The sequence below is a fragment of the Oryzias melastigma genome, linkage group LG5 (genome assembly GCF_002922805.2).
Source record: "Oryzias melastigma strain HK-1 linkage group LG5, ASM292280v2, whole genome shotgun sequence".
NCBI classification, from domain to species: Eukaryota; Metazoa; Chordata; class Actinopteri; order Beloniformes; family Adrianichthyidae; genus Oryzias; species Oryzias melastigma.
This window is the reverse complement of record NC_050516.1, coordinates 18,057,733-18,070,537: the sequence shown is the minus strand read 5'-3', so window position 1 is coordinate 18,070,537 and position 12,805 is coordinate 18,057,733. Positions and strand designations below refer to the sequence as shown.

At 46.6% G+C, this 12,805-nt stretch overlaps 2 protein-coding genes across 2 annotated transcripts in view; one reads left to right on the top strand and one right to left on the bottom strand.

Moving 5' to 3' along the window:
• lrig1 (leucine-rich repeats and immunoglobulin-like domains 1) overlaps nt 1-6,639 on the top strand; it is a 29,986-nt gene extending 23,347 nt beyond the window's left edge. The window contains exons 10-18 of the mRNA XM_024269679.1: nt 984-1,055; nt 1,346-1,417; nt 1,513-1,676; nt 1,764-2,108; nt 2,253-2,534; nt 3,779-4,213; nt 4,288-4,425; nt 4,510-4,773; nt 5,414-6,639. Coding sequence (XP_024125447.1) covers nt 984-1,055; nt 1,346-1,417; nt 1,513-1,676; nt 1,764-2,108; nt 2,253-2,534; nt 3,779-4,213; nt 4,288-4,425; nt 4,510-4,773; nt 5,414-5,601 — 1,960 coding nt within the window. The 3' untranslated portion in view covers nt 5,602-6,639. The remainder of the gene's footprint in view (nt 1-983; nt 1,056-1,345; nt 1,418-1,512; nt 1,677-1,763; nt 2,109-2,252; nt 2,535-3,778; nt 4,214-4,287; nt 4,426-4,509; nt 4,774-5,413) is intronic.
• Nucleotides 6,640-8,085: 1,446 nt separating this feature from the next.
• slc25a26 (solute carrier family 25 member 26) overlaps nt 8,086-12,805 on the bottom strand; it is a 57,952-nt gene continuing 53,232 nt past the window's right edge. The window contains exon 10 of the mRNA XM_024269680.2: nt 8,086-9,107. Within this exon, the coding sequence (XP_024125448.2) occupies nt 9,011-9,107 (97 nt within the window). The 3' untranslated portion in view covers nt 8,086-9,010. The remainder of the gene's footprint in view (nt 9,108-12,805) is intronic.

The following is a 12,805-nucleotide window of genomic DNA, read 5'->3' as shown; positions in this document are numbered from 1 at the left end:
TTCCCAGTGTGAGCTCTCCAGAAAGAAAGAAGCAGAGAATGGGCTTTTCTTTGAGCTGGCGGGGGTTTGCTCCCCCAGTAGGCTTCTTTCAGTCCCCTCCACCTCCCCACTCCTCTAATCCCGTCACTCCCTCCCCACTCTGAGGGGCAGAGGGAGAAAGAGGGTGAAATTGAGGGCCGTATTCAGTCATCAAACATCAAACGCCTTAAACGCCCCGCCCTCTGACCCTGCCCCCTTTTGTCATGGCGTTGGCGGAAGCAGCGCGCCGCATCTTAAAGCCAGCGATGCAAACCATGGGAAAAAGACACGCAGAAAAGAGAGGAGGGGACATCAAAGTGTTACCAGCTCCCTGAAGGACGGATGCTTTACTGTTTAATGTCTTTAAGAAGTTTCTTTTAAACTTGTTAACTTTCTGGGAATCCCTAACATGGGATCATAAAGATGATCAGGAAGTAGACAGTAGTGCTTCTCCCTCCCACAGCTCGGATTAAGAAAATCATATTTGTTCACGTGGGGGGCACAGATGTGCATTTGAATAAATGAAGCCTGCCAACTTTTGTTCACTCAGTCACAAATAGCAGCAGTCACATGATTTGCAGCTAGATTTGCATTTATTCACATATTCAAATTTCAACAGTTGCATGTGGTAAAGTGGATGTTCTCCGCTTGTATTCCTTAAAGGAGCAGAAACTGTCATTACAGCTGCAGGAAGCTCATTGTTGCAAAACTCCAATTAAGATAAAAGTAGTCTTTGAAGAACAGCAGAGGCCAGGTGCCCTCCTCCCAACCCACAGCCTCAGTCAGACCCCCCCGGCTTCCCTCCACATAGTTCAGATTTCCAATACTTCCATCCCCAACACTCTTATCAGATTCAGCCGCACTAATTGTGCTCCTCTCTGCGTCTTGTTTTCCTTCCCGCCACCCCCCCTCTTCCTCTCCCTTTCTCCTTGTCAATCGGCGCCCTCCATGTTCTGGAACGGCAGCACCCTGTTTGGAAACAAGATCAAATCGGTGGCCAAGGAAGCCTTCTCCGGCCTGGAGAGCCTGGAACACCTGTGAGTATCCCACAAGGGAAACATGGAGTGGGAGGGCCCGGCGTAAAGGGGGGGGGATGCCAAAAGTAGCTGGCAGCGTGAAGGCTTCTAGAAATTTAATAGCTTCTTTGTAAAAGGAGAAGATGGGGGCTTTTGCGAGCACCCAGCTGTGGTTATTGTAGCACAGTTTCACCTTTTTGTGTTTTCCCTAAACCTAAGTTGTTAAGCATATGGTGAGGCAGATTCCTTTAGGTTCACAGTTACCATACGAGGTTTGTGTGGAAATGACCAACAGTCTAATATGCCGACAGGAACCTGGGGGAGAATCCCATCCGCTCCATCCAGCCGGACGCTTTCAGTAAAATGAAGAACCTGAAAAGCCTGTAAGTTTTATTCCTGCATTAGAGAAGCAGCAGCAGCTTGGTCATCCTGAGTGGAGCTGCAGAAGCAGTGATGGATGGGTTTTGTTCTCCAAAAGGATCATGGACAGCAGCAGTTTTCTGTGCGACTGCCAGCTGCAGTGGCTGCCCGGCTGGCTGCAGGTCCGCGGTTTGCAATCGGATGTTAATGCCACCTGTGCGCACCCTCTGAGTGTGAAGGGTATGAGCGTGTTTGAGGCTCCGCCCAGCAGCTTTGTGTGCGGTGAGTCTGGAAGACCTCTTATGTTTCAGTCGGATGTCCTGTCCTCTTCTGCATAATTCATCAAACTTGTCTTCTTCCTCCTTTCAGACGACCTGCTCAAACCCCAGATCACCGTCCAGCCGGAGAGCACGGCGACCGTCCTCGGCAGCGACGTTCGTCTCGTCTGCACGGTTGTAAGCAGCAGCTCCTCCCCCATGACCTTTGTGTGGCGCAAGGATCAGGAGCTGCTGCGGCACGCAGAGGTGGAGAACCACGCCCACATGCACGCTCCAGGCCAAGGCGTCACACCAGGGACAGGGGGAGAAGTGATGGAGTACACCACTATCCTGCACCTGCGGCGCGTCACTTTTGCACACGAGGGCCGTTACCAGTGCATCTTCACCAACCATTTTGGCTCCACCTACTCCAGCAAGGCTCAGATCGTGGTCAACGGTATGTTGATATTTTTTAGGGACTCATGTCTTGAAGAAGGTCATTTTCTTAAATGAGCAGGAATGTGATCCATGTTGGATCTGAATACCTGCGAGAAGCAGAGCTTCAGTTCTCTGATGGAGCTGCTGTGGTCTTCATCAACAGTGCTGCCCTCCTTCACGAAGACTCCCAGGGACAGCACCATCCGAACGGGCCACAACGCCAGGCTGGAGTGCGCCGCAGAGGGCCACCCAACGCCTCAGATCGCCTGGCAGAAAGACGGCGGCACCGACTTCCCCGCTGCTCGCGAGCGACGGATGCACGTCATGCCCGACGACGACGTCTTCTTCATCATGGACGTCAAGCCGGAGGACATGGGCGTGTACAGCTGCACCGCCAAAAACACCGCCGGCACCGTCTCCGCCAACGCCACCCTCACAGTGCTGGGTAAGACTGAGGGTCTCTCCGCAGAGAGCGCCGCCCTGCTGGTGCTGTGGGGACAGCACAGCCCTCATTCCCACATGTTGAGGAATGCACACTTATAAACAGCTGGACGCTCAGTTGGGAATCAGTCTGCCGATGGAGAATTCCTACTTTTTTCCCTTCTTCTTCTTTTTTAGCAGCTGCGGCCGGAATGCAGGTCAAAGGTCAGAGGTCACAGCAAGGGGTCAAAGAGGGGAATAGTGGGGGAGTGAGGGTTACTCACAGAGGGGTGTTTGTTAGGCATTCCCACCCCCTCGGGTGGGAGGGGCAGCCATGCAGGCCTCAGAGCTCCCAGTTTACTCTTTTACAGTGTTTTGTTTAACACACAGCAGACGCCCTCCACACACACACACCACGCTTGAACCGCACACCTTTCACGGCAGAGCTACAGCAGGAAGGTTCAGGAGCATCAGTCAGGGTTCGGCTCCCACATGTTCACATGCAGAGCGTTGATCCGCTCAGCCTGTCTGAGCGCCGAATCTGGGATGTTTGGGTTTGGGAGACAGAGGGGACGGGGCAGGGGGAGGAGGGGGGGGCTGCAGTTGAGGGGCCCCTGTCTGGAAATAGAGGTGGAGGGGAGGGTGGGAGCTGGAGCGGCGGAGCGCAGGGAGGAGGTTCAGGGGGCCGAGAGGAACAGAGCAGAGGGGATTGATGGAGAAAGAGAACGTATTGATAGAAGAGAGAAGGCCGACTGAAGTGGGTTAAGTGAGATCTCTTAATCTGTGTATGTCCCACTGTGAGGGGAAGTGCTCAGTCTGAGAGGCCAACACACACACACACACACACACAACACTTAGTCATTCAGCTCAATGCGCTCCTTTCAGCAGAATGTGAGGTTGCCCCGGGAAACACTGAAAACATTGTTCCAAGGAGGATCCAGCCTCTGGAGAAATCTTGTTAGTGTGTTGTGATAAAAAGTTAACTGATGTCAGGATTTATCAACATTGCAGATATGACCTCAGATGTATAAATATCATCGCTGAAGGAAGCCGTCACGATGAGATAAGCTTTTTGAGGCTCTGCCTGTAAACTCAGAGGTTCGGGCTGAATCACCGGGATCCCTCGGTGTGTAAACGGATCCCGTGAACAATCAATGCCGAGAACAAGCAGAGCTAAAACAGGAACCCGAGACTCTGACGCCGGCGGGTAACAGTAAAGCAGACCGCTGACCTCCGGACCATGATGGATTTGACTTCTGTGCTCTGCAGAAACGCCGCACCTGGCCCAGGACCTGGAGGACCGCAGCGTGGTGGTGGGGGACACGGTGGCGCTGCAGTGCAAAGCCCTCGGCAGCCCGCCCCCTCGCATCACCTGGCTGCGCAACGACCAGCCGCTCCGGCCCTCGGAGAGACACCACTTCACGCCGGGGAACCAGCTGCTGGTCATCGGCTCCGCCTCCCTGGAAGACGCCGGCCGCTACACCTGCCTAATGTCCAACACGCTGGGCACCACGCGGGCTCACAGCCAGCTGGCGGTCAGTCAGCGCAGAGGCCCTTGCACCCCACCGCCCGGGCCAAGCAGCGTCACCATAGGCATCATCGTCATCGCCGTGGTTACGAGCATTGTGGTCACCTCGTTGGTGTGGGTCTGCATCATCTACCAGACCAGGAAGAAGAGCGAGGAGTGCAGCGTGACCAACACCGGTGAGCATCACGCTCTGATGCGACTCGTCACACCTGCTCAGCTGCTTCTTATCCCGGCGCTTTCATTTTCCCAGATGAGACGGCGGTCCCTCCAGACGTTCCCAGCTACCTCTCCTCCCAGGGAACTCTGTCGGAGCAGCAGGACGCCTGCATCCGCGCGGAGGCCGGCGGGGGAGCTCCGCCCAGCAGACACGTCATGGACTCCAGCACAGGTACCTGACAGTCCCCCCTCCCTCTGACAGCAGCTTCCTGTGTCTGTGACGCTCCTCCTCACCTGACCTTCCTCCCCTCGCCAGCCTTCGACCCCGCAGTCGTCTGCTCGGACTGTTTTGAGACCGCCAACAGCTACTCCAAAGATCCCGACTACCTGAGCCACGGGTTTGGACCCGCTCGAGGCACAGACTACCATCAGCAGTTCCTCCCCCCACCTTACCCCCACTGTCTCCAAGGGGATCCGCATGAATCCAGAACGTCTCCGCTCTGCAACGGCTATCCGTATGGAAACGTGACGGACATGCAGAGATCCACGTTTCCAGACGACCACAAAGAAGACAGAAAAGGTGAGAGTTCAGAACATCTCCAAACCCAGAACCCAGGGGAATGGGTGACAGGTGATCCAGCCTTTTTGTGGGTGTGACCTCTGATAGATCCTCGTCCACACATTCCACTGGGCTTTCTAATGCTCGCTTTATACTTCATCGACCATCACATCAACCGTATCGCATCCCTACCTTCTCATTTATAGTGATATATAGAGATCTTTGGCCTCAATGGAAATTATTTAACCTTCTTCTCCATATGTTAAGCAAATTATAGTTGCATTTAAAGGTATATACTTGGTAAAAATCTCACATTTTTAACTTTTGTTTTTTAAACTGAGTCAAAATCAAATCATGCTCGCTCTGGTATTTAAAAAACCTGGGACATGAAAACTGCACTTTCTGGATCAAGTTCCATCGAAATAAGTTCAGAATAAATGGTGCGATATGAACTACAGGCATAAAATTCCAATTGTGGATGATGTCATAAACTTGTGCCTTATTTCACAGTGATTTGGCGATGTCTTGTGACCACTGCTACCTAGGCGATTACAAATGGCTATGAAGTATAAACAGGCCCTATAGCTAAATGCTAACGGCGTCCACATAAATATCTGGCTGTTGCCTTCGCTTGTTTCTCATTCCTGTCTTTTTCTGGCAGAACACAGAGCGGGACAACCGCCGGCCAGCTCCCCGCCAGCGGAAGACTCCTTCCACAAGCCGGTCAAGCTGGTTGGTTACCTGGATACGGACTGTGAGCCTGAGCTCAGGCAGACTCTGCTGTCCAACGGACACGCCCACAGAGCCTCTCAGAATGAGAGCGCCTCTCTGAGGAGAACCAGCGACTAACAGTCCGGCCCCAAACCTGGACCTTTCCGTTTTTCTTCTTTGCACTGGGAAAAAAAAAACTGCTACCTCATACGGAGGAGAACGGGCCTCATGGATGTGAACTGTAGGGAGGAGGGGGGGATTTAAAAGGAGGAGCTTGTGTGGGTGGCGTCCCATCTGAGCGTATCAGCTGTAAATAGTTAAAAACCTTCTTCTGGGAGGTGACCCGTAAAAAATGTGACTTGCATTTGAGGCATGTAAATGTGGGGAATCTTGTACAGTGTAAGTATGTGCAGTTTGGGGGGGTTCTAAAGCAGAAATATAGCTGGGGAGGTTTGTACATAAGAGTTTTCTTATATATTATATAACTTTTACAGAAGAGTGTTTGAATATATGTGCATGAAAAAGAAAGGAGTGATGATATTTTTATTTTCCTAGGAAAAAAACAAACATTTTTCAGCTTTTACCAACATTCAGCTGCAGTGCCTTATTGCATGATTTAAAGGAAACACAACCTGTTATAGCGTATGATGAAAGAGTCGCTTTTGCTTGACGTCAAGCAAAAACCCTCGATTGCACTTGAATGTTTTCCTTTTGCTTTGTTTTTTTTTGGACAAACACAGCCGTCTATGGCCTTACAGAAACAGAGCTCGCTCCAGTCGGATGAAGGAAGAGCTGGGATGGAAACGTTGCACGGTTGAAGCACTTTTCACTCCACAAACGAGCAGGAAGCTTCTAGATCACATGGTTCCTCATGGTTCTGTGAGGCTTCCTGTCGCCCTCGGCAACGCGTGGCGCTTCTTGGTCACGGTCGGTGTTTGTTACTGCTGTAATGATGCAAGGACAGCTGGGAGACGTTCTCCAACCAAACGCTCATGCACGTTTGGCACTCCACGGTTTACCACCACATCAGTCAGAGCAGAGGGCTTGGAGCGGGTGTAGAGGCTAAATGGACAGCAGTTCAAGTTCTAAGACTAATTTATTGAAGCAAACTGAACCTATGTACTATTGTCAAAGCTAAAACCGTGAAGTTTCTAATAAAATCACTTTTTGCTCTTATTTACTTTCTGCTGAGTTTGTCGCTCATGGTGAAGCCTTCAGTTCAAGCGGAGCCTCCAAGCGTCTGCGTGGAGCACAAAAACCTCCCGTCTCCTTCAAGCTCCAAACAGCAGGCTTTTTTTTCCCCTTCTGCTGGCTGTTTAAAATATTTGCTGCTGACTCGAGGTCAGAATGTGCATTCCAGATGGGTGTTTGTCACCGCATGATTGACATGCCCTCGGCTGCGGCCTCCACCAATCAAACGCCAGCTATTGTTGCTCAACAGCCTAGTGACAGGCAGCATGACATACAGTTCCACCTGTGAGGCCATCCGTCTCTGCCCCCCCACTTCAAGCCCGTCTTCAGTTCTGCCTCTGTGCTGACTCGTGAAGGACGGCCGGGCCGGCGTGCTGAAAACAAGGAAGGAAAACAGTCCAACTGTTCTTCCATATGTCACACAATCCTTCACGGAGGAGTAACTGCTTCGGAACGTGAGGAAGGAGCGGAAAAACGCCGGTATTTTTAGCTGAAGTTGGTTGAGCTCACATTTGAAACGCATACACAGATTCTTCTGTTTGTCTCTCGGGAATCTCCACACGCTGACCCTCTAATGACTCCACCCCCACAACGCAGAAGACTGACCCATAAAATTCACAAAGAAAAAAGCATTTTTATGTGCAAGTTGCACAAGGTTTTGGTATATTTTGAAAATGATTTCATTCAAAAGCAAGAAATGTCAGAGGCTGATCACACTAAACTGACTGGAGGCACAAATCAACACCTGATGTTCTGGTTGCGCAAAACCCCTCAGGGCATTTATAAAACTGCAGTGGAACAATAGTATGTAAACAGCAGGCAGATTTGTGAGTTTGTGCAACATCACATTCATTTAGTTTTCCAGATAACATTCCTATTGTGTCCATTTTCCAGCCATTTTATAACTAGACAAACTGTTGCAGGAAGGGAGAATGCCAGTGTGGAACAGGAGCACTCTGTCACTGGGATATAACAGCTCAGAACAAATTGTAAAAGTGTTTAGAACTTTTTTTTAGATTATTTGCATTAGTTTGAGCTTCTCCCAAACTAGTTTTGCAGGTGTCTCAAACCGTTCTCATTGTAGTTTCCAGGTAAAATCCTGAATTGCCACATGTGGAACTAAATTATGACTAAGTCAAAATCAAAACCTTCTTATGATTGAGGCAGGAAAGCTCAGTGACATTTGCATGTTGCATTAATGAATAGGAACTCTGTGTATGGAGAGTACATAACTTGTGGACTGCTGATTGTAGCTTTTTTAAACACCTTTTTTTGTCTACTCCTGCTTCCCAATTTGAATAAATACTCAAAAATACAATTTTAAGCTTAATTTTCTTTATAAATGTCCTCCATTATCAGAAAAATGCCACAAACATATTAAAAACACCATTATCATCGTAGTGCGTTTTAAAACATTGCTTAACTTTTCACTTTTTTTTTTTTTTTTACATTCCAGTGTCTTTAATCCTTAAATGACTGACTGGCCTGCAGCAGTTTTTGAATTTCAGATGTTCTTCAAGATGACTCCAGAAAGTCCTAAAATCTACTCAATACCCTCGAGAACTGCAGTGCTTCGCTCGTGTGCTGCTGAAATTAAAAAAAGAGCAAGAATGTTTCTTCTGAAAACAGTCACAGGAGTCCTGAACCCATCTCCGACTATTCTAAATTTAGTTTTTTCTCTGGATGGAGATAAAAATGGAAGGGATCGGGGAACTCTGAGGTCAAAGCGGGAATGGTTGGAGATAGAAGTGAGAGTGAGAAAGGGTGACGGAACATTTGAGCATTTTCTCAACTGTACACAAGCTGTCACAGCAATTTGAGATATTTAGCTCATTTCCAGACTTTTAATGAAAGGAAATGTCCAATAAAAAAAACATATTTATTCATTCAACAATCGTTCATTTCAAACAAATGTTTGTTTTTCGGCTGCCTTTTGGATTCAACATATGACGTAAAGACAGACGATGAAGTCCTGACCAAAGCTTTGAGAAGGTTGATGTAATGTTTGTTTATTTGCCTTGAGGGATTTGGAAATCCTTCATCTGAGCCTTTGGAGGATCCTGCTGTTCCAGGAATAGAGGCTCGTGCAGGTACTAAAGATGAGGTCAGTTTTACAGCAGTGAGAATGTCAGAGTGGTGACACACTGCAGCGTAGTGGCCTTATAAGGAGAAGAAAATATAGATAAAACACTAAATTAATGAACGAGAGCTGAGTCATTAATATCACAGCTATATCTTAAATAAAAAGTCTGAGTCTTTTTTGGCTGGACACCTCTGCAGGTGAGGAAGATGCTGCTTCTTCACACAGTTCCCGCGACAGCTCAGGACTCCGAACAGACTGATGGTGGACGAGCTGCTACAGCAGAGTGCAGCGAACCTTCTCATAGGCTCCCAGGAAGATGAAACCGCCCAGGCTGATGAGGGCCACCCGTGGTACGCTGCCTGCAAACAGACTGCAGAGAAAGACAGATTCAAATTCCTATTTTTACAAAAAAACCCTGAAGGAAATCAGTTATTTCTGATCAGAATGATGTCCGTGTTTGAGTGTTTGCTCAACAAGAACATAATAAATTTAGAAATGTATAAATTCTTTGAAAAGATTTAAAGATATAATCTCTGATTGTGGAAGCCTGGTGTTTTTGTGTGCCTGGTTCACATACATAAACGTGAAAACTTAATACAGTCCTCTTTAAACTCTCCATCAGAAATAACAAAACTAAAACCAGAGAAAAATATTGATTTAATTCAAACAACTAGTGAAAAAGCAGATTCTTTCATTAAGTTTTTTGTTTGTTTTTAAGTTTCTATTTTTATGATACAACAATATGATAAAAGAAAAAATTATGCTACAATAGTCAAAAACTGTTTTGAAGCCGTTTTAAAGTGAAGAGAGAGACGAGAAAACGGATGATATTGAGAAAACTCCCTCCTAAAGCATTGTGGGTAATATTCATACATTTTCAATAAAATAGTTAAAATAATTAGAACTAACATTTATGTTTTCCAATTCTCCATCAGATTAAATCTTGACAAGTTTTTCAATATTTTGGATGCTTTTAATCTGAAAGGATTGGTAAAAACAGGAAGTAGGCATCCCCACTCCTGAAGCTACCATGCAACAGCTTTAGTATTTGCAGTATCTGCAGAATCAGGTGCAAAGAGGCTCATGGGAGCGAGGTGCAAAAGTGAACCCCAACACAACGACAGGCTGGAGCACCGCGACAAAAAGCTGTTGATGGTGTGGGGGTCAGAGGGTGTTACGGGCCATGAGAGAGCGCCCATCTCCCAAAGATTCAGGCGCTCCTCGCCGCCGTCCACAGCTGTTTTTAAGATTAGCCTTCAGGCCCCCGCCCTTCCTCCTCCCTGGAGCTCACATCCCTCCTCTCTTTCTTAATGCTTGACTGATGGCCAGATGACATCCACATATGTCTGTCTGCTGTCCGTCCATTCGACAGCCTTCTCCTGCTGGCCCTCTTTTTTTTTTTTTTTTTTTTTTTTTGGGGGGGATTTCTCCTCCATCTCGTTTTCTGCTGTGTCATGCATTTCTCAGACTCACTTCGTCTCTACTTTTCTTTTCCCTCTTTTCTATCTATCGTTTTCTCGTGTTTAACTACCAACACCTTCCGTCTGCCAATACGCCCCCGCGCTCAAAGGCTCTGGCCCGGACCCGGCCAGATGTAATGGATGAGGAGGAAAGTGTGTCTGTGCGCACATGTGTGCGCTTGAAGAGAAAGCACAAAATCTGTTCACACACACACAAAGAATCTGTTTGTGCTCATCACCAGCGTGGGCGTGTGTGGACTTATGTTTCCATCCTCTTCAACTTGCACATGTTTTGTAAGATTGCAATGGTTTTCATCTGCTGTGAAGAAGGTTCTAGAATATGAAATGTGCTGCTGCGTCAGTTTTCCAGTTTTGAATTTGAACAAAGATCTAAATCTTGGAGAAAAAGCTGCAAAAGGGCTCGTTTTTCTAAGGACTCAGCTTGCCTTTGAGTTTTGGAGTGAAGATCACTTAATGAAAAATACCCACAAACCATTGCTATAGTCAAATATCCTTGTTTAGGGAAAACTTAAACCAGAAAACAACTAAGATTTAAAATTCTGTAAAAACGTATAACTTATTTAAAACCACAGCAGTCACCAGCTTTTATTAAATGGTTGAATAGCTGACCTTAGGAATGCATATGTATGCATATACTCACATCGTTCTATAAATACCAGTTTAAATGCAGGAAGTGCTGCCTGTGTGGTTCATGGCTGCACGTTCTGATTGTGCAGCTGGCTTCTAGACTGAGAACTGGTCACTCAGGCTCATATTAGGTTGCCAAAGCTTATGATTAAAAACCACAAGAGTGATGCCAGGACATCTATAGAAATGTTTTACTCATTTTGTTAACATTTTGTAAACCCTTGGCACTAATGCTAAGCTCCCAAATACATCTGCCACCGTGTGATAACGTCATCGGCAGAATCTTCAAGATTTCACGCCACCACCTAATTTTTAAAAAAATTGTTGGCGTGGCCATGAATGCATAATATGGTAAGTCAGGTGACTATCAGGTGTGCAAAAAAGCTGTCATTCAGACACACTTTCAGAGTAAGATGGAAGTTCCAGTACTTAGAAAATTTTTGAAGGTTTTCAGTTTTGTAGATTTTTTTGAGGAACTCCTCACAATAAATAAATCTGATTCATTTGGTGGGGTTCTATGCAAACGCACGTAAGCAGGATTTTGTACTTCTACGCTCATTTGCATGGTCTTTTCATTGGGGGTGGCTGCTGGAATGCACGCCGGTGCAGAGTAAGCACCTTAACATTCACAGACACCCAAACACAGCGCCGTGTCTAGCTCAAGATCACATATTTGACAGGTGGCGAACAGTGAATTCAACTCAATAGGAACAGCCAGCACGTCAAAAAACCTTATTCCTCAACATCATATGTGTCTCCCATTCATTCGAAGAGAGACATCCACAGACAGAGCTGGTAGCTCCTCCCACATGCAGCCGCGGTGTCAGAAACACATTTTTTAACAGGCGGCGAGAAGAGAATTCCCCACATGGCGAAAGAGGGGCGGGCCAGGCAGGTTTGTCGCACAAATCGAGTTTGGTGTAAAACCACCTCCAGAGAAAAATCATCTGGATGCCGTAAAATTTTGTAACTTTTTCATAAAACTTCCGAGGCTACCGTGTGACTGCCGCCTTTTGTTTACAAATGGCGTCACATACGACCACCTACCAAATTTACTGAAAAACTTGCGTTTACGTTGCCGTGTGATGCCCTTTTGGGTTATGTGACTGTAGGGTAAAGTACTTTCTGGGGTTCCTCAAGGTTCTATTTTAAGACCACTTCTATTTTTGGGGAAGAAAAAAAAAGTTTCTAAAACCCTCTTGCTATCTTATGGGGTCCACCCTTTTATTGATCCCTCCCATGACAAAGGTGGACAGGATTTTATGTCTGCCACAGACACCAGTGAAGATAAAAAAAAGTTTTGTCTTGTGGGTTCAGATGACCTCACTTTTAAGGTTAACATGCTTAGGACAGCACAAGGGTTAAACATTTTTATTGTTTAACCTAAAAACAGTGTTGAAAGACTTCAAACTTAAGAATATATTTTTAAACAATCTTTAGCTGGATAGGTTATACAGAAGAGAAAGTTAAAACTTGATGTACCAAAATAAAAAACACTTTTAAATTTAAAGTCTAAGAAAACTTAAACAAACTTTGACATTCATTATAATTTTAATAAAAACAGTGTATTGCTCTTTTGGTGCATTGAAAATCCCATTTGCTTTTCTTTTAGAAAACATTTGAAACAAAAATAAATAAATAAAAAAAGGCTGACTAAGGTTTGACCACAGTGCACAGGCTCCTTTTCAACACGTGTCGCCCCGACAGTCGGCAGTGAGAGAAATGAACTAATTTTAAACTGTTTTGTCTCAGCCCTGCACCAGTGCTACACTTCCTGTCTGCGATCGGACCCACCTGGGGATTGTGAGACATCGGAGGAGAGCCAGAACTCAAATATTCCCCTCCGTTCCCCCGGGTCCGCTGACTCACACTGACATCACAGCCTGACTCACATCTGTCATCCCTCTGCGGTCAGCCAATCACCTCCTGAGGAGTCAGGCTAAATATAGCAGCCAGAAGT